The sequence below is a fragment of the Myotis lucifugus genome, unplaced genomic scaffold (assembly GCF_000147115.1).
Source record: "Myotis lucifugus unplaced genomic scaffold, Myoluc2.0 scaffold_249, whole genome shotgun sequence".
NCBI lineage: Eukaryota > Metazoa > Chordata > Mammalia > Chiroptera > Vespertilionidae > Myotis > Myotis lucifugus.
Window position 1 is genome coordinate 1147057 of NW_005871297.1, and position 20880 is coordinate 1167936.

Genomic DNA, 20880 nt, shown 5'->3' on the forward strand with positions numbered 1-20880 from the left:
AAAGAGAAAGAAGTCAGTGGTGTCCCAGGCCACAGAGGAGTCCAGGATAGAAAGTTTCTCCTCTGAGCTTATATCACCATAAATTGCCTAACAAATTAATAACTTAAGTTTCTGGCATGTATTTATTGCTATAACCAGATAACCATACTATTTTATTTGTTGTGGGCTTTTTTTTTTTATTAAAATAGTCCCATAAGCAAATCTATAATTATTTCAAAATAAAAGTTTTTTTAAAAGCCTCATAATACAATGCTTTTATTTTCTTATTTCTTTTTTTTACCATGGCTGTACCATAATATGATGTGTTTAATAAGATCTGAAACTTTTTACATTTTTCCAGTAAGCCTCAAATGACCTAACTAGTGCAGGGGTCAGAAACTTAAATAATCTCAGGGTTCAGGCAAGTAAAATGAATGGGTGAAAGAAATCCGAGTAGGAAAGACAGAAACAAAACCTGGAGTACACATGTCCTTTCTAAAAAGAGCAGCCACAGCCAATTCCTACTACTTGGACATATGGGCTAGTCTTAACAGGTCACCTGAATTTTAAGAAAAGGCAGAAATCTGAATTTTTAAATATGAAGTCTTCCAATTGAAAAAGTAACCAATTGATTTAAATGTTTTTTAAAACGTTTTGCGAACTTAACATTTCAATAGGTCCAGGCGGCTCATGGACTGATCAGTATTTTACCTTTGCCTTATAGTATGCATATGGCATTTTAATCTTATACCTTGAGGGAGATTAAGTGGTTAATAATACTCATATGCAGTAAGAGAGCCGGATCTACAATCTATTTCTTAATTTTAAAACTAGTACTTCCTTTGCTGTAATTCTGTAACTTCTTTATCTAACAAAGGAAATACACATCCAGGTTAGACATGCAAGTTAATAATCACAATATGCTATAGTAAATTCAGGAAAGATGGCATAAGCTTCACATTTAATTAATCCAGATGCGCTGGCTCTTCTGAAATGTTTTTAGGTAGAAGCTCCAGAAAATACATTACTGATGTCTAATCAATTGTTTATGCCTCACAAATTCTGCATTAAATATGTAGGACAAAATTATAACTTAGCTAAGTAAGTATCTACATAAAGTTTTTATAAAGTACATCATGTAGACATTTTTAATTTCTGGAGAAAAGTTTAATTATTGCAGGGCTAACAGAAAATTGGGCTTCAATTCCGAGGCTTTATTTAGTTGTAATATAGACTATGTGTACCCATTCATTCAACATATACTGTGTATTTACAATTCCCTGTTAAGTAATGATAGATTGCAAGCTAACAGAAGGGTGAGGATATACATTTAAATTATTTCAATGAACGGAACATGGAGGTAAGTGCTACGGTATTGCAGGAGAAACAAACTAGTGTAGCTTTTATGTTGGCCCTCTGAAGGAGGTAATATCACAATGATTTCTGCCAGAACCAGGTAAGTCCACCACAGAGCCAGAGGGCACGTGCTCTGACTTTAAGTCCGCAGCTGAGATTCTATGAACGGAAAAGGAATCGTTCTTCTGTATTTCTCCTCTAAGAAGTTAATATACTCCTTCGTAAAGCAACTTTTCCCTGTAGTCATAACAAAACTAACGTTATGTCCTCATAGCCCTTAGTTAAGCCACCTCAACTCAATTACAACCTGTCGTGTTTTATTTTCCACCGGGGAGTTGCAAACTAATTTAAACTTAAAAGACATCGCCTGCGCAAGGAGAGGCAAATGTCGCCGGTTAGGAGCAGCTGACTCAATTCGGCACCTTGGTCGTCAGAATGTAGCCGCACAAAATCGAACCCAGATCCAAGCCCACCAGCCTAGACCACGCAGTCTGTCATAAGGGGCCGGGCCGGCTCTCACTTTTGCCTGGGCACGGGCGCAGGGGCTCGGAAACGAGACGGGGCCCGCGTTTTCGGAGTGAAAGATTATTTACAGCCACGGCCCAAAGAAGCCAAAGCCAACAACGGGCTGGTGCAGCGCGGTGCCACCGCCATGCAAGCAGGTCTCACACCGCTCACCTTCACAGCCGGCCCCCGGGCGCCCCCCGGGCTCCTGGCCCAGCGCCGGCGCCGGGTTAGAGACCCAGAGCCCGGCGCAAAAGGCCACCCAGACGGCTGGGCTCGCGCACCGCATGCCGAGCCTGCAGCTCCAGACGCCCAGGCCAGCAGCACCGACCGCGGGCCGCGACGCAGGCGTGAGGCTGCGCCGGAAGCTGGGGAGCGCAGCGAGCCCGGAGTTGCTGGGACTAATGACGCAACTCACTCAACCCACACTCGCCCAAGTTACCATTGGCTCTCAGCGAAGGGGCAAAACACCCGGCGGGGCGAAGGAGCCCTTTCCTTTTTATAGAAAAACCTGATTTGCGCGTGCGCACTACAGCACACGCCGTGCGGCTTCTGCGGGGCAGGTAGAGACGCAGGAAAGCTATTCGTCGACTGCCGTGCGAGAGGCGGGAACTTCACGCTGATTGGCGACAACGCGGGAGGCCGCGGCGTTCGGACCGACGCAGTGGGCGGGCGGGAACGTGGAGTCTCCGCGGTGCCTGATGGGGCTGTTGGGAGCCGGAGACCTGTAGTCGGCGGGGGACCGCTCTGCTGCTGCCGCCTTCTCTGCCGCCTCATGGCGGCCATCGGAGTTCACCTGGGCTGCACTTCAGCCTGCGTGGCCGTCTATAAGGTGAGGGAGTCGGGGGCTGGGCTGCGGGCCCGGTGTCAGCCACCCGTTGTCCGAGTGCGTGTCCAGGTCTCCGGTCACCTACGGCGTGGAGCGGCGCGCGGTGAGGCTTTACTGCGGAGAAGTTTCCAAGCAAAGGGCCGGCCTCATCGCCTGCGGCTCCGGAAAGCCAGTCGCGGCCTGGAGGGAGGGTCGTGACGACGCCGGCGCACGGGGTCCGGGGGCGTCAGGGCCGCAGGAGGCCGGGAGGGTCTCTGGGATGGAGCGGCCCCAGGAGGCCCGGAGGTTTGGGGACCTTTGCCGGGAAAGGGCGGGGTGGCGGAGATCGGTGGCTGGAGCTGTGGTTGACCCTGTGCGGCGTGCGGAGCGAGTTGGTGGTGCGCGGTGTACTGGCTTGGCCTCTCTGGAAAGAAGATAGCGTGACAAGCGGTGGTGGTCTTCCTCGTCGGGGAGGCGGAAGGAACAATAATACTCGACTCCCCTGACGCTAGTTTAAATGTCAGATGACTTGTCAGGAAAAGCCAAAGGGTTAGTGCCCCTTCATCACATGTAGAAAAGTGAAGAAAGAGGTATTTGTAGGGGAAGGAAGAGAAGGAGAAAGGGTGGTGAAATAACACTTATTGGATATAGAAAGGTTGTTATGTTTGTTTCCATTATTGACTGTGCAGAGAAGACTGGGGAAAAAATGAGGCAGTTCTTTATGGAATGTTGGCCTTTCGTAAAATCTAGGAAATTAATAGTTGCAATTAAGTCTACAAGTTTAAAATATTGCTAGATCAATATTTCTTTCCACATAGATGTCAAAGTAACACTGGCGCACATATGTCTGAATATGTCCTATGAGTCTATATATTTAATTCAAAGTAACTCATATATTTTTCTCCAGGATGGCCGGGCTGATGTGGTTGCAAATGATGCGGGTGACAGAGTTACTCCAGCTGTTGTTGCCTACTCAGAAAATGAAGAGGTACTATTCCCCCTCACATTTTTGCTTTGAAATAAGTGAAAATTACATGCATTGTAATAAATATATTGCTCTTTTTCAGGTTGTTGGATTGGCAGCAAAACAAAGTAGAATAAGAAATATTTCCAATACAGTCATGAAAGTAAAGCAGATCCTTGGCAGAAGGTATGGAATAAAATATCACTTCAACATATAGGTAATAAAAGTGTGTGTATACATTCTAAGCATAATGTGGAATGAAACTAGAAACACCATTTGTTTCTTCTGGGGTTTGTTTTTTTCCAGTTTTTTCTGACTGAGTTATTTCAGAGAGTACTTCAGTAGCCAGTTTCTTTTGAAGATTAGTGTCAAATCTTCTCAAAAATGGGTTTCACTCAGATGTTTATTTCTTGCTGACAGGTCTGTTTGTATTGATAAATACCAACATTCCTTTCATTTTGATAGTTTGTGTCATTCAGAGGTGGTAATTTGGACTTTTTATATTTCAATTTTTTTTTTTGACTGAGGGAACTTGAAAGATTTGGGGGGAATTTGATGACTTCTTTGCACTGTAGTTGATTTTTGCAAAATCTATTATATTTGGTTATAATTTATGTAGATACTATCCATTTTCTTTGGGTCCTTTTGTGACTCTTTCTGGGAACTAACTTTTCCAGTGGCTTACAAATTTAATCATTAGAGAAACAGTTTAATTAGCATCATACGCAAGAATCAGGTTAATCATCTGTTACAGCTTTAATTAAAAGATTAAAGAGTCTTGCTTCCCCAGACTCATGTCTCCTCAAATTATAGATTATCATAATACTTAGGGGGTTTCATTTTCACTGTAGTAGTAATACTTGAAATGGTGTTTTTAAGTTTTCAGAGTGCTTTCACATCTATTATTTTATTTAATCCTCTCAAGTCCCTATAAGGTTAGTGGGGCAGGTTTTATCTCTTCCCATTTATAGATGAGAAAAATCAAGGCAAATAGAAGTTATGGTATTCCTAAAGTAGTAAGGGAGGTGAACTAGATAGGACTACAATTCAGGACTTATAAATTGGGCCCAGGTTGTTTCCTTTCTGTGTTCTGTTGAGAATTTAAATAGAAATTTTTTATGTTGATTTATTTTTTTATACATACAGATACTTTTTATTATCCTTTACTTGTGTGTAGTTAAACTGAACTTTACTTTTTCCCCCTTTTAGGATATCTATGCACTATGTCAGAAACTACAGTATTTTATAGAGAATTCAAATTTTTGTGGTGATGATGATGATAAATTAGTGGTTTCAAAGATGTTCAAATTATAAGTTCTGAAAAAAAGCAAGGAGTTATAGATGGATGTTGAAGCTAGATTCACTGTATGCAGCCAATAATATGTTATTTTAATTGAACTTTAATATTTTGAGTACTTGTACATAGTGTTGTAAGAAATAATACAAAGAGATGCTGTATTTTACTGGATTTACCACTTTCTCCCAATAATAACATCTTGCAAAATTACAGTATCACAACCAGATACTGACATTGATATAATCAAGATTTAGAACATGTCCACAGATGTATCCCCTAGTAGTCCTATTTGTTTTATGCTGCTGTTTTGGGGCAGACAATTGGAGTAAAGATGTGGTTGTCTTTTGCTATATTATGCAAAAAGCTCTGTATTAACAAGAATAACTTAAGCTTACTTTTCTGGCCCTGAAAGTTATCCTTTAACGAAGGAGTGGAATGGTGACAGTCAGATGGGTAATACATAGCCACAGTATGCTGCTTGCAGCAAGGTTAGTGAAGGATGAGCACCCTTCACACAAACTGCTACACCACGGTCCTGCTAGCTGCCTCATGCTCCAGGGATTTCCCAGTTCGTCTGTCTACTTAGAAGACAATGGGTGATTTTTACAGACACACAGGTATCCCAGGTTTCAGCCTTGGAAGCATTCTGGCCTTCATGGAGGAGCCAGTCCCCTTGTTATCAAGTCAGTAAGGCCCTTTTTAGCCCCTGGGTCAGTGTCTATCCTGGATGAACTCCCAAAGTTGGGCTTTTTCAGTCTTGGCATCCTACCTGTTTGTGACCTACTTACAGGTAGCACAGCTTAACTTGCTGCCACAATTATCCTTACACCCTTCCTGTAATTCTCATTCCCCTGTGGCCTTCCAGCCAGAAATTTGGTCCTTGGATCTGGCTTCTCAGCAATTAGCCCTGAGAGGGAAGAATCTGTTGGCTCCTGGAAATAAACTGAAAGCACCCAGAGTTTCCCCACACCTTCAGATTTGCACCTTGCTGTCCAGGAGCTTTCTTCAGCTAGCCTTCCTTCCCAGTCCACTATGGCCAATTCCAATAGCAGTGCGGGCATCCGGTGGTCCAGACAGGAGACGCGAACTCTTCTCTCCATACTAGGCGAGGCAGAATACATTCAACGCCTCCAGACTGTGCATCATAATGCAGATGTCTATCAGGCTGTGTCTAAGCGAATGCAGCAGGAAGGCTTCCGCCGCACCGATCGTCAGTGCCGCTCCAAGTTTAAAGTTCTGAAGGCATTATATTTAAAGGCATATGTTGCCCATGCCACTAGTATGGGTGACCCACCACACTGTCCATTTTATGAGACCTTGGATCAGCTTCTCCGAAATCAGGTAGTGACTGACCCAGACAACTTAATGGAGGATACTGCTTGGGCCAAGCACTACGCTCAGAACTTAATGGCCTCTGACAACCCAGGGGAAGAGGGAACCGGCATTCTGAAACCAAAAAGGACTCAGGCAGCAGATCATCAGCCTATCTCGAAAACAGTTAAGGAATCAGATGAGGATTGTCAGCTGAGAATCACTGACCAGATGCAAGAAACCAGTGACCTTGAGGACTCCTGGGATGAATCCTCAGGTGCAGGTAATTTCCAAACATGTAAAGGATTGGGTCCCAGAGTCACTTGGTTCTAAACAACAATATATGATTGGATGGTGTGGTGGGTTTTTTTTTTAACATAACCCCTGTTTTTGCCCCTGCCCTCTTTTTTTAAAACCTAATTATAAGATAAGGGGCTCCAGGTATTTAAAAGCTATGACCCTAGGTATGTAAGGTATAGAACTCTTTAATTGTATAAGTGCTCTTTAGAACCAAACTATTTTGGCAATATTTATAATGGGTACTTAGGCATTTGTGGATATAAAGTGGGTTGGATAGCGAAGTGGAAAGAGGCTCAGTAAGGTAAAGGGAAGGTTTTGGAAATAAGATTACAATAGGCTAAAATGGCCAGACCAATGAAATGAATTCTTCCTAGTCCCTTGTGGAAAGAGGATTTTCCAGGATCCACCATAGTTTTGTAATTGTCTCTCAGCTCTGCTGCTGGCTCCATGCATTCCCTTAGCAGGAATGCCCTCTCTGCAACATTGTTGCTTTGTCTTTCAGGGTGCTCTCAAGGGACCCCCAGCTACAACAGTTCCCACCACCTTTTCAGAGGTGCAGTTGCTCCCTGTCAGAGCAGCCCCATGACCAGACTGGGTGTGTCCGGTGAGCCCAGTCCCTGCACCAGCACGGGCCGAAACACTCCTGGGGTGGCCTTCACACAGCAGCCTCCAATCTCCTCCGGAGTTCCTTTTTCTGGTGGGGATAGGCCTTTGACCAGTGAGCCCCCTCCAAGGTGGGCAAGACGAAGAAGGCGGTCAGTGGCCAGGACTATTGCAGCTGAATTGGCAGAAAACAGGAGATTGGCACGAGAACTTTCAAAACGTGAGGAAGAAAAATTGGACAGGCTGATTGCTATTGGTGAGGAGGCCAGTGCTCAGCAAGACACTGCCAATGAGCTCCGCAGGGATGCCGTGATTGCAGTGAGACGCTTGGCAACAGCAGTGGAAGAGGCAACCAGTGCTTTTCAGCTAGGGCTTGAAAAATTGCTTCAGAGATTAATTTCTAACACCAAAAGTTAGGAACTGATGATAAAAGGGTATATACCCTAAACTGGTAGAAGCCCATATCCAAGACTTGACTTCTGGTGACCTGGATCTTCTTCCATGTCCTCAGAGAAAAGAGTGGATGAGCCGCAAATATACAGAAGAGTAGGAATATACGTGCTAGTTGTTTTTCCCAAACTTCTCCACTAATTGAAAGACTTCAGATATGTGAGAGGTGGCCTAATGGAAAATGGATGGAGCCAACTCCAGAGCTAGTTAGCCCTGGCTTTGTCACTGATATGAGGCAATTTAGTTTACCTCTCTGCACCAGCTTCCTCATCAGTAAAATGGGTGCTAGGTAACAATTCCTAACCTGCCTACCTCACAGGGATGTTGTGAGGATCAAATGGCTAATAGATGTGAAAGGGTTTAAAAGCACTATATACACATGTAAGTTATTAAATGTATATGACCTTGGCTGAGGTAAGGCGAGGATGCGGCACATTAGTTGACAAGATATAGAATTATGGTTGTATACCATGATGATTTCATTGCTTGAATAGTTGTTTAACTTGATTGCTTTCTGAAGTTTAAAGTCTTCAATTTTTTTAATGCTTCTGTAGCTCAAGACTACTATAGACACAACATCTATTTGTACCTTTCTCTCATTTTCACTGCTGTGTCTGTGACATTCCTACTAGTGAGCACTCAATAGTCAAACCATCTTTCCCTCCATTTTAATAGTTCTTAGTCTCTATAGGATATAATTCAAAACTAATAGGAAGCCACAATCATGTGTTATGGTTCATATTGATAATCCGATATAATGAGATATTGGCTGTTTATAAAATATTAAATGTAAGTAAATTCTTTGCATTCTATATTACTTGGGTCCATTACATGCATAATTACATATTGTTAAATTTCGATTGCTAATTGAATATCTTGGAAAGATTTGGGATAAAATCAGTTTCCCAGGTGCTTTTTAGCTAATTTCATTCTTTTTTGTTAGTGTTGTTTCTGTGTTGTATGTTACAGAAGGCAAGCACTAGAAAACTTTCCTTCTAGGGAACTTTCCAAAATCACTTTTTCTCACATGGTGTAGACCAGTGATGGCGAACCTATGACACACGTGTCAGAGGTGACACGCGAACTCATTTTTTTGGTTGATTTTTCTTTGTTAAATGGCATTTAAATATATAAAATAAATATCAAAAATATAAGTCTTTGTTTTACTATGGTTGCAAATATCAAAAAATTTCTATATGTGACACGGCACCAGAGTTAAGTTAGGGTTTTTCAAAATGCTGACACGCCGAGCTCAAAAGGTTCGCCATCACTGGTGTAGACAAAAGATCACCTAGTTAGTGGCATGTGGTGGAAAAGAATAGCTTTGGAAAGAGTTGAGGGTGGTGTGAATAAAGACTGCTTGCAATAAATAACTCCTTTTAAGCACAGGTTCTCAAAAAACATTCCATTTTCCCCAAAAAACACAGGTGTTGAGCCATATTTCCAATTTAAAAAGTTTTTCTTCAATCTAGAGGCTGAAAAAAAGTCTGAGCATGTTGGAAGAAGTTTTATATTTTGCAGGCTTAGGTGTTAATGCAGGAAATACAAATAGGTGAAGAAATAGTTAAAAAACAGTGGGAGCCCTAACCGGTTTGGCTCAGTGGATAGAGCGTCGGCCTGAGGACTCAAGGGTCCCAAGTTCGATTCTGGTCAAGGGCATGTACCTTTGTTGCGGGCACATCCCCAGTGGGGAGTGTGCAGGAGGCAGCTGATCGATGTTCCTCTCTCATCGATGTTTCTAACTCTCTATCCCTCTCCCTTCCTCTCTGTAAAAATTCAATAAAATATATTTAAAAAAAAAAAAAAGTGGGAACATACCTGGAACCATGAATAGATGTCAAGCAAGTGAGCTGCTCTGTTGAGTGGGTAATGGATGGAGGTGGCAGCTGCTGTGGTAGCATACACGAATCAAGTTAGAACTCCTGAGTTCTAATCCTGTCACAGTTACATTGGCAAATCATTTGAATTGTTTTAGGTCACTAAATGGCAGGATATGTGTCAGTTATAACTAGATAACACTAATGTAGGTAGGTAGACATTTTGGAAAAACAGGGAAGTACTTGGTGAAAAATGAGGCCTGTACTATATTAATCTGTTAATGATGGCAAAATAAATAGGCAGTGATTTATTTAAGATAAAGGAAGTGCTAAAGTATAGAAGTGGAGTTAAATTTTGAAGGTAGTACTGTGAAAAGCTAATGGGTAATGTAACCTTAATGTGGGAATAAAACTAAAGGAAAATAACTTAAAGAAGTGAACAGAACAGAAATAGGCAAAATATTATAAAGAGGAGGGAAGTTGTAATAAGGGGATGTTATGTGAAAGAAAACAAGCCCAGAAATCCTACTTAAGTTCCAGGCCAAACCATTACTACCTGTCCATCCTTAAGTGGGTCATTTTACCATTCTACTAGTATATCTCAGGATCCTCACCTATTAAGAAACTGGTAACTGTTCTACCTACCTCACGGGATCGTTGTGAGGGTCAAAGAAACAGATAAATGTAAAAGTGCTTTCATACATGGAAAGCACTATACTGTGACAGTAGTGGGAAAGAAGACCCTGTGCACGTTAATGCTGGTATGTGCCCAGTCTAAGGGCCTGCTGACCATGCAAGAGACATGTAAGGAAGGAGGAGGAAGAGAAAATGGCATTGCTGATAAAGGTTGTGATACTATGGTAGGGTTAACATTCTGCCTCCTTAAGACCATGATGTAAATAAGGTGCTGTGTATACTAACCTCCCACCACCCTTTGTTTTTCTGTTACATAATTAATCCTGGTGTGGACAAATAAAGTTTTTATTTGTATGTAGTTGTGAGTCAGTTCGCTACTTTCTGGTGCTATCCGTGATCATTTGTCGTCACCTGCATTCTCTGTTTTCTGCTTTTCTTCTAGTTAATCTCCAGGTTCTTGCCTATACATAGCCTCCAAGAGCTATGTGTGCTTTCTGTCTTCACATAAGCCAGGGCCTTTTTGCATAGCAGTTGAGAAATACTTTTCCTTTCTATGAGTTTTATAAATTCCATAAAATATCTTTTCCCAACAAATATCTTCTCTGAGTGATAGGTAGCCTACACAATAGGATAAATTATCCTGGTTGACTTAAATTCTAGTCTTAAAACAACTGGTAAAGGTGCACAATTTACAATATTGGTGCAAAAAAATTACTATAGGCACACTTCATCTGATTCTTACTCTTAAAATATTTGTCCAGGATATAGTCTATTGCAGTGGTTCTCAACCTTCCTAATGCCGCGACCCTTTAATACAGTTCCGCATGTTGTGGTGACCCCCAACCATAAAATTATTTTCGTTGCTACTTCATAACTGTAATTTTGCTTACTGTTATGAATTGTAATGTAAATATCTGATATGCAGGATGTATTTTCATTGTTCACGTCCCACAGATTGAGAACCGCTGGTCTATTGGGTGTTTGAAAAGGGAAGAAGGGGAGGGTTCAGTGGATAGAATACTAAAGTTTGCATTAAAGATCTGGATTCTGGCCAGTTCTGCCATTAACCATGTGACTTTACCTGTTTCCTCACTACCAATTTTTAGGTGATAGAGAAGGAAGTGTGGGGAATCTGCAAGTATTCAGACAGACTTCTAAGCCAAATTAGGCAATTTTAAACAACCCTTTTGTCTTTCTCTTAGTTATACAGGTAGGGTTATCAGATGTTCAGTAACCCTTTAGCACAAGCATGTCAAACTAAAAAGCTAACATGAGCCAAATAAACAAGGTTTAAGTTTGGGCCACAAAAAAACAAAAGCCTCAATTTTCATAGAAACATAGGTTTATTTCGATAGAGACATGCTGAATACAAAAGGCTGAAATGAGTAATCATTAACGTAAAATAATAGAACACTTTAATAAAAATTAAGTTTTTCTTGAACATTAACTTACCAGACACTGAATAACTGCACAAATTAATAAGTGCAACGCAAATAAACCTATTTTTCTTGTTCTCTGAAAGACAAATATTTCCTGTTGCGCACACCAAACAAGTCAGTCCAAGATTAATGACAGGGCAATCGGCTGCTAAAATATTCACTGATAGTATAACATGCTTGCTTTAGCAGTTAGCCACTATTCATTTCCACCTCTTCTTATTAAACATTTAAGACTGGTTTCTGAACAGAATAGCCACAGCCCTTGGAAGAAGGGTTTAGGGCAAGCATGTCAAACTCGTGGCCCACAATGAATATTTTTGTGGCCCAGCCAATATAATGGTATGTAAGAAATGTTTTAATAAAAAGTTCATAACTTAGTTTTTACAATATCCTGTTATACATAATTATTAATGATGAACTACAACGTTCACTAATGACTGATTACTATAATCATGTTGCATTCATTTCCCTTACGTGCAGGCACACCATTTCTCTCCACTAATACTAGCAGCGAATATTTTAGCAGCCGATTGCCACATCATTAGTCTTGGACTGACTTGTTTGGTGTGCGCAACAGGATATATTTCTCTTTCAGAGAACAAGAAAAATAGGTTTATTTGCATTGCACTTACTAATTTGTGCAGTTATTCAGTGTCTGGTAAGTTAATGTTCAAGAAAAACTTAATTTTTATTAAAGTGTTCTATTATTTTATGTTAACGATTACTCATTTCAGCCTTTTGTATTCAGCATGTCTCTATCGAAATAAACCTATGTTTCTATGAAAATTGAGGCTTTTGTTTTTTTGTGGCCCACATAAACCTTGTTTATTTGGCTCATGTTAGCCTTTGAGTTTGACATGCTTGGTTTAGGGGACGGATTTACTTCATCTCAGTAAGATGAAATTAACCAAAGATCAGTTAGTTATTCCTATTTCTGCTCAAGGGGTAGAAGTACTTAATCATGCACCATCTTATTGCCAGGCAGTGAACAACCATACCCTGATAGAGAAAACCTGGGATCAAATACTGACTCCGCCCCTTATTAACTGTTAAGTCATTGACCCTCTATGAACCTGTTATCTCTAAAATAATGTCTGCCAAATTAATCCCATTAAGGTATTGTGAAGATCGAGTGAGGTAATATATGTGAAAACAGTCTGCATAAATTGGTATTACTATTTTGAGCAACAAAACACCCCTTTTTTTTCTATTGCCATGCACTTTTATTTAGTACCCACTTTATATAGGGTAATATAGATCTGTCCACCTGTAGTACTGTGTACCTTTCCATATATAACATTTGTACTGTTGCTCACTCTTGATTTTGGGTGTTGATTCATGTTCAGACCAAGCAACAGAGATGGTATTAGGCATGCTGGTTTGCCCTTAGTTTGCAATCTTATCTCTTTTGTCCTTTTTATCTCAGTGGTTGGGTCTTCAGGATTATAGATGGGGAAGTATGTAACAAAATCATTGACATTATGAAAAATCACCCCCAAATGTATTATAGTCGTATTAGTAGCAGTAAGATCAGAACAAGGAAGAGCTACTTTCAAATGCAAAGATTAACACTTCAATAGAATTACTATAACCTTTGTAAACATTCTCTGTAGTAATTGAAATTTTTTTGAAGTTTTTTAAAATATTAAGCAACTTAATTTTGTTTATATTTTTATATTTGTTCAGTGGTAATAAAAAATATAGTGTTCTTTAAAACTTATATATGAAAAATACAGATTTTAATACTTAATTATCTTTATCTTTATGAACAGCTCTGATGACCCACAGGCTCAGAAATACATCACAGAAAGTAAATGTTTAGTGAGTATGGTCCTGTTATTACTTTCCTATTACACAAAGTAATTGCAAAGGTGCTGTCCTATAATATTGGTTTGAAACTTTATATTTTTGTTAAAATTATTCCTTATTTAACACTTAAATTTTCTTTCTAGGTCATTGAAAAAAATGGGAAATTACGATATAAAATAGATACTGGAGAAGAAACAAAATTTGTTAACCCAGAAGATGTTGCCAGACTGATATTTAGTAAAATGAAAGGTATTGAGCCAAAAAAAAAATTTTTTTAAGAGTTGACCTTAAAAGTAGACATATTTTTTGGTTTCATCACTTCTGACGAGGGCTAGAGCTGAGTGGCATTCTTAAAACAATTTAGGAAATTTTGGAGTAGATTATGCATAAGGCTCGCATCACCTCTGGAATTATACTATGAGTTTGTGGGATGTAAGGCATCCCTTTAATGTGTTGAACTAACATTATACTGTTTGTCTTTACATTGACACATTAGAAGCTCATTCCCAATAAAAACCAGTCTAATTTGGGAGGTGGTTAAAACTGAAGCCTAAGAGCCAGGCACCTTAGAAAGTACCTAGTTCTATGTCCACAAACTACCAAATCCACACGCATGATTTAAGAGAGCAAAAAAAGAAAATCAATAGGGTGGGACAGCAAGTGAACTGGAAAATCTTTATAGTGAGAAGATCTTTGCTGCAAATTGATAAACCTCAGAAAATATCACTTGATATATTTCTGTGTCATCAGAATTTATTTTTATGTTTTTTTAATATATAGAAACGGCACATTCTGTCTTGGGCTCAGATGCAAATGATGTAGTTATTACTGTTCCATTTGATTTTGGAGAAAAGCAAAAAAATGCTCTTGGGTAAGTATAATATGGGTTTATTTTATTTGCTTAAAGGAAATACAAATTTTACAATATCACCATATAGTAAAAAAGTAAAATTACATTTGAAAACCCCTTGGCCAATAAAATTTTATTTGTAACGTGTATTTGTAAATAGTATGGTAAAAAGTATGTTACTGATAATATTTCCTATCTTTTATGAAATGTCAAGAGAATATAAAATTAGATGTACCTTCTTATCTATTTTGATTAGAAATGTTTTTAATTACCAGGTTAAGTTGATGTTTATGAATTACTTTGCCTTATTTTTAAGTAATTAGGGTTTATGTTGAAATTATATAAAAATAGGCAATTTTATATGTTTGCAGGTATTCCTTCACCTTAGTTCTTAACATCTAACCAAAAAGTTGCATGTCGTTTTTATAGATTGTGCAAATATAATTGGTGAGAATGCATGTCTTTACTTTTGGGATACAGTTCCACATGAGGTTTTGGCAAGCATCTAGGTTGCTTCTGGGGCAGAGAATTGCTTCATTTACTTGAACTGGAGGGATATTAAAAACTGACTCTAAAAGAAATTGGAAAATTGCAAAATGTTATAAATTTGTCTAAAGTTTATAAGCATAGGCATTTTTGAGAGCTTTCTTTTTCTTGTTAAGTATAAACACATGGTATTTTCTTAATTAAGAAAATAGACTCTGAACATTATTATCTACGCTAATAAAAGATGTAAATTGACCATCCCTTCATGACGCCCACCAGCCAATCGAGTGAATATGCAAATTAACCCGATAACGCACACACACCGAGCAGCTGGGGGCAGGGTGGGACGCTTGCGTCATTGCCATGGCGACGATGCAGGCGTTTCACATGGCGACGATGCAAGTGTTTCACACGCCCCAACCGCTCGGGCCTCTAGGCAGTGTGGAAGGTGGAAAGGTGGCTTCGGGCCAGAGCGAAGGCAGAAAGGCAGCTCCGGCCAGAGTGAAGGCAGTGCTGGCAGCCAGGGGAAGGAAGGCCTGTTCTTGCATGAATCTTCATGCAGTGGGCCTCTAGTTTTTTATAAAACAATACCTAATTATTTATTTAACCAATGTGAGTTAAAATAAAAGTTTAAAGACAAATATAGCATGTTACATAGTTGTGAGTAAACGTTAGCTTTTTAATATTGAGTAGACTCAGTTTTGAAAAAGTAATTCAAGACCTGACAATAAAACTAACATGAAGCATAAGAAATCCTATGTAATAAAGAGCTAATATGCAAATGTTTGTCATGCCATCACACGCCAAACAGCTCAGACACTCAACACTGGGGAGAGAGGAATGGGGACCAGCCAGGCTGCAGCCCGGGAGAGGGACAAGCCACCCGCCCCATGGTCCCAGGCACCTCCGGCTGCGGCCCAAGCAAAGCACCCCGCCTACGGTCCCCTGCAGCTGCGGCCGGCCCGGGTCCTGGGTGCCTGTGGCCCGCCAGAGGAAGGGAAGCCTGGGTCCCGGGTGCCTGCGACCAGCTGGAGGAGGGAATCCTGGGTCCCGGGTGCAGGACGAGGCAGAGGCAGTTAGGAGCGATCAGGCCAGTAGGGGAGCAGTTAGGGGCAATCAGGTAGGCAGGCAGAGGTGGTTAGGGGCGATCATGCAGGCAGAGGGGTTAGGGGCGACCAGGCTGGCAGTCAGGCGAGCAGTTAGGAGTCAGCGGTCCCGGATTGGGAGAGGCAGTCAGACGTCCCCTGAGGGGTCCTGGATTGGAGAGTGTGCAGGCCGGGCTGAGGGCCCTCCCTCCCACCCCCCGTGCACAAATTTCATGCACCAGGCCTCTAGTTATTTTGATGAAATAAAATGTTTGCATTTTAGGTAGATTACTTAAAAGGTAAAGAAAAACCTTTCTCAAACTTTTGTCAGAAGCAGCTCAATAGTCAAAGAAAACTCCATTTAGCAGATCAAAGAAAATTTTTAGTTTTCCGTAAGTATACTATTCATTTTTCCGGTAAAGTATACTATTCCATATTAGCCGCCTTTAAAATCCCTATATAATAAAAAGGCTAATATTGCATAATTTGACCAAACCGGCAGAACAATCGGTTCGCCTGTGACGGCGCACTGACCACCAGGGAGCAGACGCTCAACGCAGGAGCTGCTCCCTGGTGGTCAGTGTGAGCACCGCTCACCAGAAGCCGGGCTCATGGGTGGCGAGCGCAGCAGCAGTGGCGGGAACCTCTCCCGCTTCGCAGCAGCGCTACAGGATGTCCAACTGACGGCGTAGGCCCCCCCCCCCCAAGGGGCCCTAAGCCTTCATTCGGACTTCTCCCGAAGGTTCCCAGCCTCCAAGGGGGCCCAGCCCGGGCTGTGAGACCCCCCCCCCCCCCCCCCCGTGCACAAATTTCATGCACCAGGCCTCTAGTACTATATAATGCATTGGTTCCATTTTAGATAGCTTCTCTATACAAGATCAGTTCTCTTTATTTCCAGTTTTTTAATTTGTTCTTTATTTCTTTGTTTCTCATTCTTAATAACGAGTTGTACAAAATTACTTTTTTCTTTGTTTTTAATCTTTATTATTGAAAGTATTACACATGTCCTTTTTTTTTTCCCATTGACCCCTTCTAGCCTGCCCCTGTCCCTTGCCCCAGGCTTTCACCACACTGTTGTCTGTGTCCATGAGTTATGATCCCACTTTTGGGAATGATCCCACTTTAGGAATATATTCCAAGAAACCCGAAACACCAATCAGAAGGAATATATGTACCCCTGTGTTCATAGCAGCGTAATTTACAATAGCTCAGATCTGGAAACAGCCCAAGTGCCCATCAGTAGATAAGTGGATAAAAAAGCTGTGGTACATTTACACCATGGAATATTATGCAGCAGTATGAAAGAAGGGTCTCTTACCCTTTGAGACAGCATAGCAGGACTTGGAGAGTATTATGCTAAGCAGAATAAGACAGAGAAAAACAAGTATCACATGATCTCACTCATATATGAAATCTAATGAACAAAACTGATGAACAAAATAGATGCAGAGATATAGAAGCATGGAACAGGCTGTCGAATCTCAGAGGGAAGGCAGAGATGAGTAGGAAGAGATCAACCAATGAACATTATTAAATGGAAAAAGATCTCAAGAGTTACATTCATCTCTTGTGTCCTATTATATTGCTTCTAAAGATCATTACCATCCATAGTCTACTTATGCAATCTTATTTGCTATTGCATAAAATCTTACAGTAGAGCATTTCTAAAATGTACAGTTGAACATGTGATGCTAAATTCACTGAAAGCAAATTGTCCACAGGGAAGCAGCCAGAGCTGCTGGCTTTAATGTTTTGCGGTTAATCCATGAACCATCTGCAGCTCTCCTGGCTTATGGAATTGGACAAGACTCCCCCGCTGGAAAAAGGTAAAAATGGTATTTTCAGCTTTAAATTATTCAGTGCAGAAAACATTTAAGATTTATAGCAATTACATCAGTAGAGATTATTATAAAATGCAGTGCTTCCAAGCCTTTGTGAATGGAAAGACATCAAAACTCTCAACTGGAGTTTTTCAAATAGATGAGAAAGGTGTCCTAGGAAAGCAGAGAAGGGACATAACAGGAGGGAAGATTGACCTTATCTATCCTTCTCTTATGACCCACATTTTGTCCCTATAATTGAGATAGATTTGAAATTTGTAAGCTTAGCCACATTCCAAATCAAGCTAGGACACTTAATTTTACTACCAATTTCAGTTATTAAATTTGTTTATAACTAGTGAGTAGTTTTATGCACATTTGTCTTGACAGATGACGAGAAATCCAACGTGAGGATTTAAGAATTATTTTGATTATGAAACAGTAAAACATACTCCTAATTTAGTTGTCAAAGTTGTCTTATATGCAGCTTCAAGGAAATTAATTCAGATGTGTTAATGTTCTCTAATTGTTTCACCTTGTATCTTATCTCACAGTTTGAGTAAAGAAATGAATATATATAAATCAGTAGGAAATTATTTTTAGGTAAATTAGATAAATGTAAAATATCAGAAATTATAAATTTTTATACATAGGAAATTAGCTTCTAGTTTTGGGTATGTTTCATGTTTATAGACACGTTATTGCAGCAGTAACTTGGATAATATTAACACAAAATTTCTATTTTTTAATTCTCTTACATTCACTATATCACAAATCTTTTCTTTATTTAAAAAGTTGGTGTTTTGAACTCTAGTTATTCAGAAGAATACAATTTTACCAGCACAACTAAATGAAAAATAAATTTGACTTAAAATTGAAAGATCTAGTTTTTAAGCTTAATTCATCACTAAGTGATGACTATGGACAATTTTTTTTTTAATGGAATTTATTGGGGTAACACTGGTTAACAAAATTTACAGGTTTTAGGTGTACAATTCTACAACACTGTATTGTGTGTTCACCCCCCCAAGTCAAATCTCTATCATCATTTATCCTCCCTATACCCTCTTCTACCTCTCTCCACACCCCTCCCCCCACCAATCACCACACAACCATGGACAAGTTAGTTACTCATGAGATTTTCAGTTTCCTTATTTGTGATCTAAATGGATTAAACTAAGTGGCTCCTTAGTTTAAGAAGTGGAGCCTAGCTTTAAAATGTTGTGTTCTCATAACTTACTCATGTTATCCCTTTTTTAAGCAATATTTTGGTGTTCAAACTTGGAGGAACATCCTTATCTATCAGTGTCATGGAAGTTAACAGTGGAATATATCGTGTTATTTCAACAAACACTGATGATAACATCGGAGGTACACAATTTACAGAAACCTTAGCACAGCATCTAGCTTCTGAGTTTCAGAGGTGAGTAATAATGAATTTGATTATATATATTGTTGTTGTTGGTCTTCACCTGAGGATATTTTTTCCATTGATTTTTAGAGAGAGTGGAAGGAGGAGAGAGAGAAAGAAATAGAGAAATATCAATGAGAGAGTATACATTGATTGGCTGCCTCCCACACATGCCCCTACCGGAGCCAGGGAACCTACAACTGAGGCACATGCCCTAACCAGGAATCGAATGCATGATCCTTCAATATGCTGGCCAATGCTCCAACCATTGAGCCAAACCAGCCAGGGCTGATGATATATTTTGATTGAAGTTTGTCTTTAGTTTTTTTGCCCTAATTTATTTGAAATTGCTCTGCTTCAAAGGAGGATGTGTTTTTTTCCAATGTACTGGATATTTTTGTGGAGTTAATATCTATCCATGCAAATGTTGGGAAGCATAGGCCAAGCATAGTCCAGTGCATTGTGCTTGGATTTTTTACTTAGTTTAAGGGATTACCAGACACGGAACTGCATGGACTTGGATCTCAAGTTCAGTTTCTTAATTCTTCATCTGCTGCTTTATGTCTCGGGAAAGGCCTCACTACCTTCTGAACAGTTTTTAAGTTTAGAGCTGATGATGAAGATTACATTGTTATAGTCACATTCCAGGGAATTAATGGAGTGTTTACTTAATTACTAATCTACTACTACAGAGAATATTTTATTTTTGTTACTGGATGCAGTTATTCCATTCAAAATTCTAATCTTCTTTGGTAAATCAAGAGCCACATATATAAAGGTTATATTTTGGACATTACCGCGCTAAAAAAAAATGTGGCTGAAACAGTGTTTTCATCTGTTTAGCTCAGCAGTTCTCAACCTGTGGGTCGCGACCCCTTTGGGGGTCGAACGACCCTTTCACAGGGGTTGCCTAAGACCATCGGAAAACACATATAATTACGTATTGTTTTGTGATTGATCACTATGCTTTAATTATGTTCAATTTGTAACAATGAAAATACATCCTGCATATCAGATATTTACATTACGATTCATAACAGTAGCAAAATTACAGTTATGAAGTAGCAATGAAAATAATTTTATGGTTGGGGGTCACCACAACATGAGGAACTGTATTAAAGGGTCGCAGCATTAGGAAGGTTGAGAACCACTGGTTTAGCTATACTGGATAAAAGAAAGTCTTGAAAAAGTGGTAATTTCTTATTTGTTAAAGAGCTATACCGTTTTTTGTTATAAAGGTGTCCCAATTCAAGGTAGAGCATTGTTAATTTTACTCACAATTCTAATTAATGTACATGTTTAAAAACAAGGCCTTTGCTCACTGCCTATCAAACATGGTTAATAATTAATTCATCTTGGAGATAGAGGAACTGTAATTCTACATGTTTTGTATGTGTCGAATTTCTTTAAAGAACTACTTTTATTTATTTTTTTAATGCTGGACAGATAATTTTATACCATTGACCAACGCCTCAATTGTAAAGGGTAATATATGAGATTTGACCTAGTTACATTTATCTCCTTCAACCTCCATTTGTCTCATCTGCAAAAAATAAAAAATGGCAGGTACTGTGCTTTCTTTAAAGTACACTGTATTATTAAAGGTACAGAATGCAGAAGTTCAGAGTATTATGTATATTGGTTATTGATTTTTCTTGAAGAGATTCTTCTTTTAATTGTGAGGATTTTCTTCAGAAATTTTGGTGGGTTGGAAGCCAGATGCTAAAATCTGGTATTAATACTGCTTTATGAGTTGCTTATTATCTTTTTTTTTTTTTTAACTGAGTTGCTTATTATCTTTTTTTTTTTTTAACTATATGTGGGTTTTTTTTTTATTGCTTAAAGTATTACAAAGAGTATTACATCTATCTTCTCCCCCCCCCCCTTGACAATCCCCCAGCCTCTCCTACCCCCTAGTGTCTATGTTCATTGGTTATGCTTATATGCATGCATAC

General features: G+C 39.6%; 3 protein-coding genes across 3 annotated transcripts in view; 2 read left to right on the forward strand and 1 right to left on the reverse strand.

Moving 5' to 3' along the window:
* The window catches only part of CDNF (cerebral dopamine neurotrophic factor), a 15768-nt gene extending 13483 nt beyond the window's left edge, over positions 1 to 2285 (reverse strand). Inside the window, exon 1 of the mRNA XM_006098847.3 lies at positions 2014 to 2285. Within this exon, the coding sequence (XP_006098909.1) occupies positions 2014 to 2128 (115 nt within the window). The 5' untranslated portion in view covers positions 2129 to 2285. The remainder of the gene's footprint in view (positions 1 to 2013) is intronic.
* Positions 2286 to 2504: 219 nt separating this feature from the next.
* HSPA14 (heat shock protein family A (Hsp70) member 14) overlaps positions 2505 to 20880 on the forward strand; it is a 57200-nt gene continuing 38824 nt past the window's right edge. Inside the window, exons 1-8 of the mRNA XM_023762526.1 lie at positions 2505 to 2671; positions 3555 to 3635; positions 3715 to 3797; positions 13237 to 13285; positions 13417 to 13522; positions 14054 to 14144; positions 17416 to 17520; positions 18776 to 18937. Coding sequence (XP_023618294.1) covers positions 2615 to 2671; positions 3555 to 3635; positions 3715 to 3797; positions 13237 to 13285; positions 13417 to 13522; positions 14054 to 14144; positions 17416 to 17520; positions 18776 to 18937 — 734 coding nt within the window. The 5' untranslated portion in view covers positions 2505 to 2614. The remainder of the gene's footprint in view (positions 2672 to 3554; positions 3636 to 3714; positions 3798 to 13236; positions 13286 to 13416; positions 13523 to 14053; positions 14145 to 17415; positions 17521 to 18775; positions 18938 to 20880) is intronic.
* On the forward strand, positions 3812 to 8384 carry LOC106698852. Its single transcript, XM_014464421.2, has 3 exons — positions 3812 to 3828; positions 5774 to 6502; positions 7022 to 8384. Exons 2-3 carry the CDS (start codon positions 5941 to 5943, stop codon positions 7537 to 7539), a joined length of 1080 nt encoding a protein of 359 aa, XP_014319907.2. The 5' UTR covers positions 3812 to 3828; positions 5774 to 5940; the 3' UTR covers positions 7540 to 8384.

Excerpts from the sequence above, each read along its gene's own strand:
- LOC106698852 (XM_014464421.2), top strand. The coding sequence starts at position 5,941 with ATGGCCAATTCCAATAGCAGTGCGGGCATCCGGTGGTCCAGACAGGAG. Across the intron at positions 6,503-7,021 it reads GGATGAATCCTCAGGTGCAG|GGTGCTCTCAAGGGACCCCC; the intron begins GTAATTTCCAAA and ends TTTGTCTTTCAG.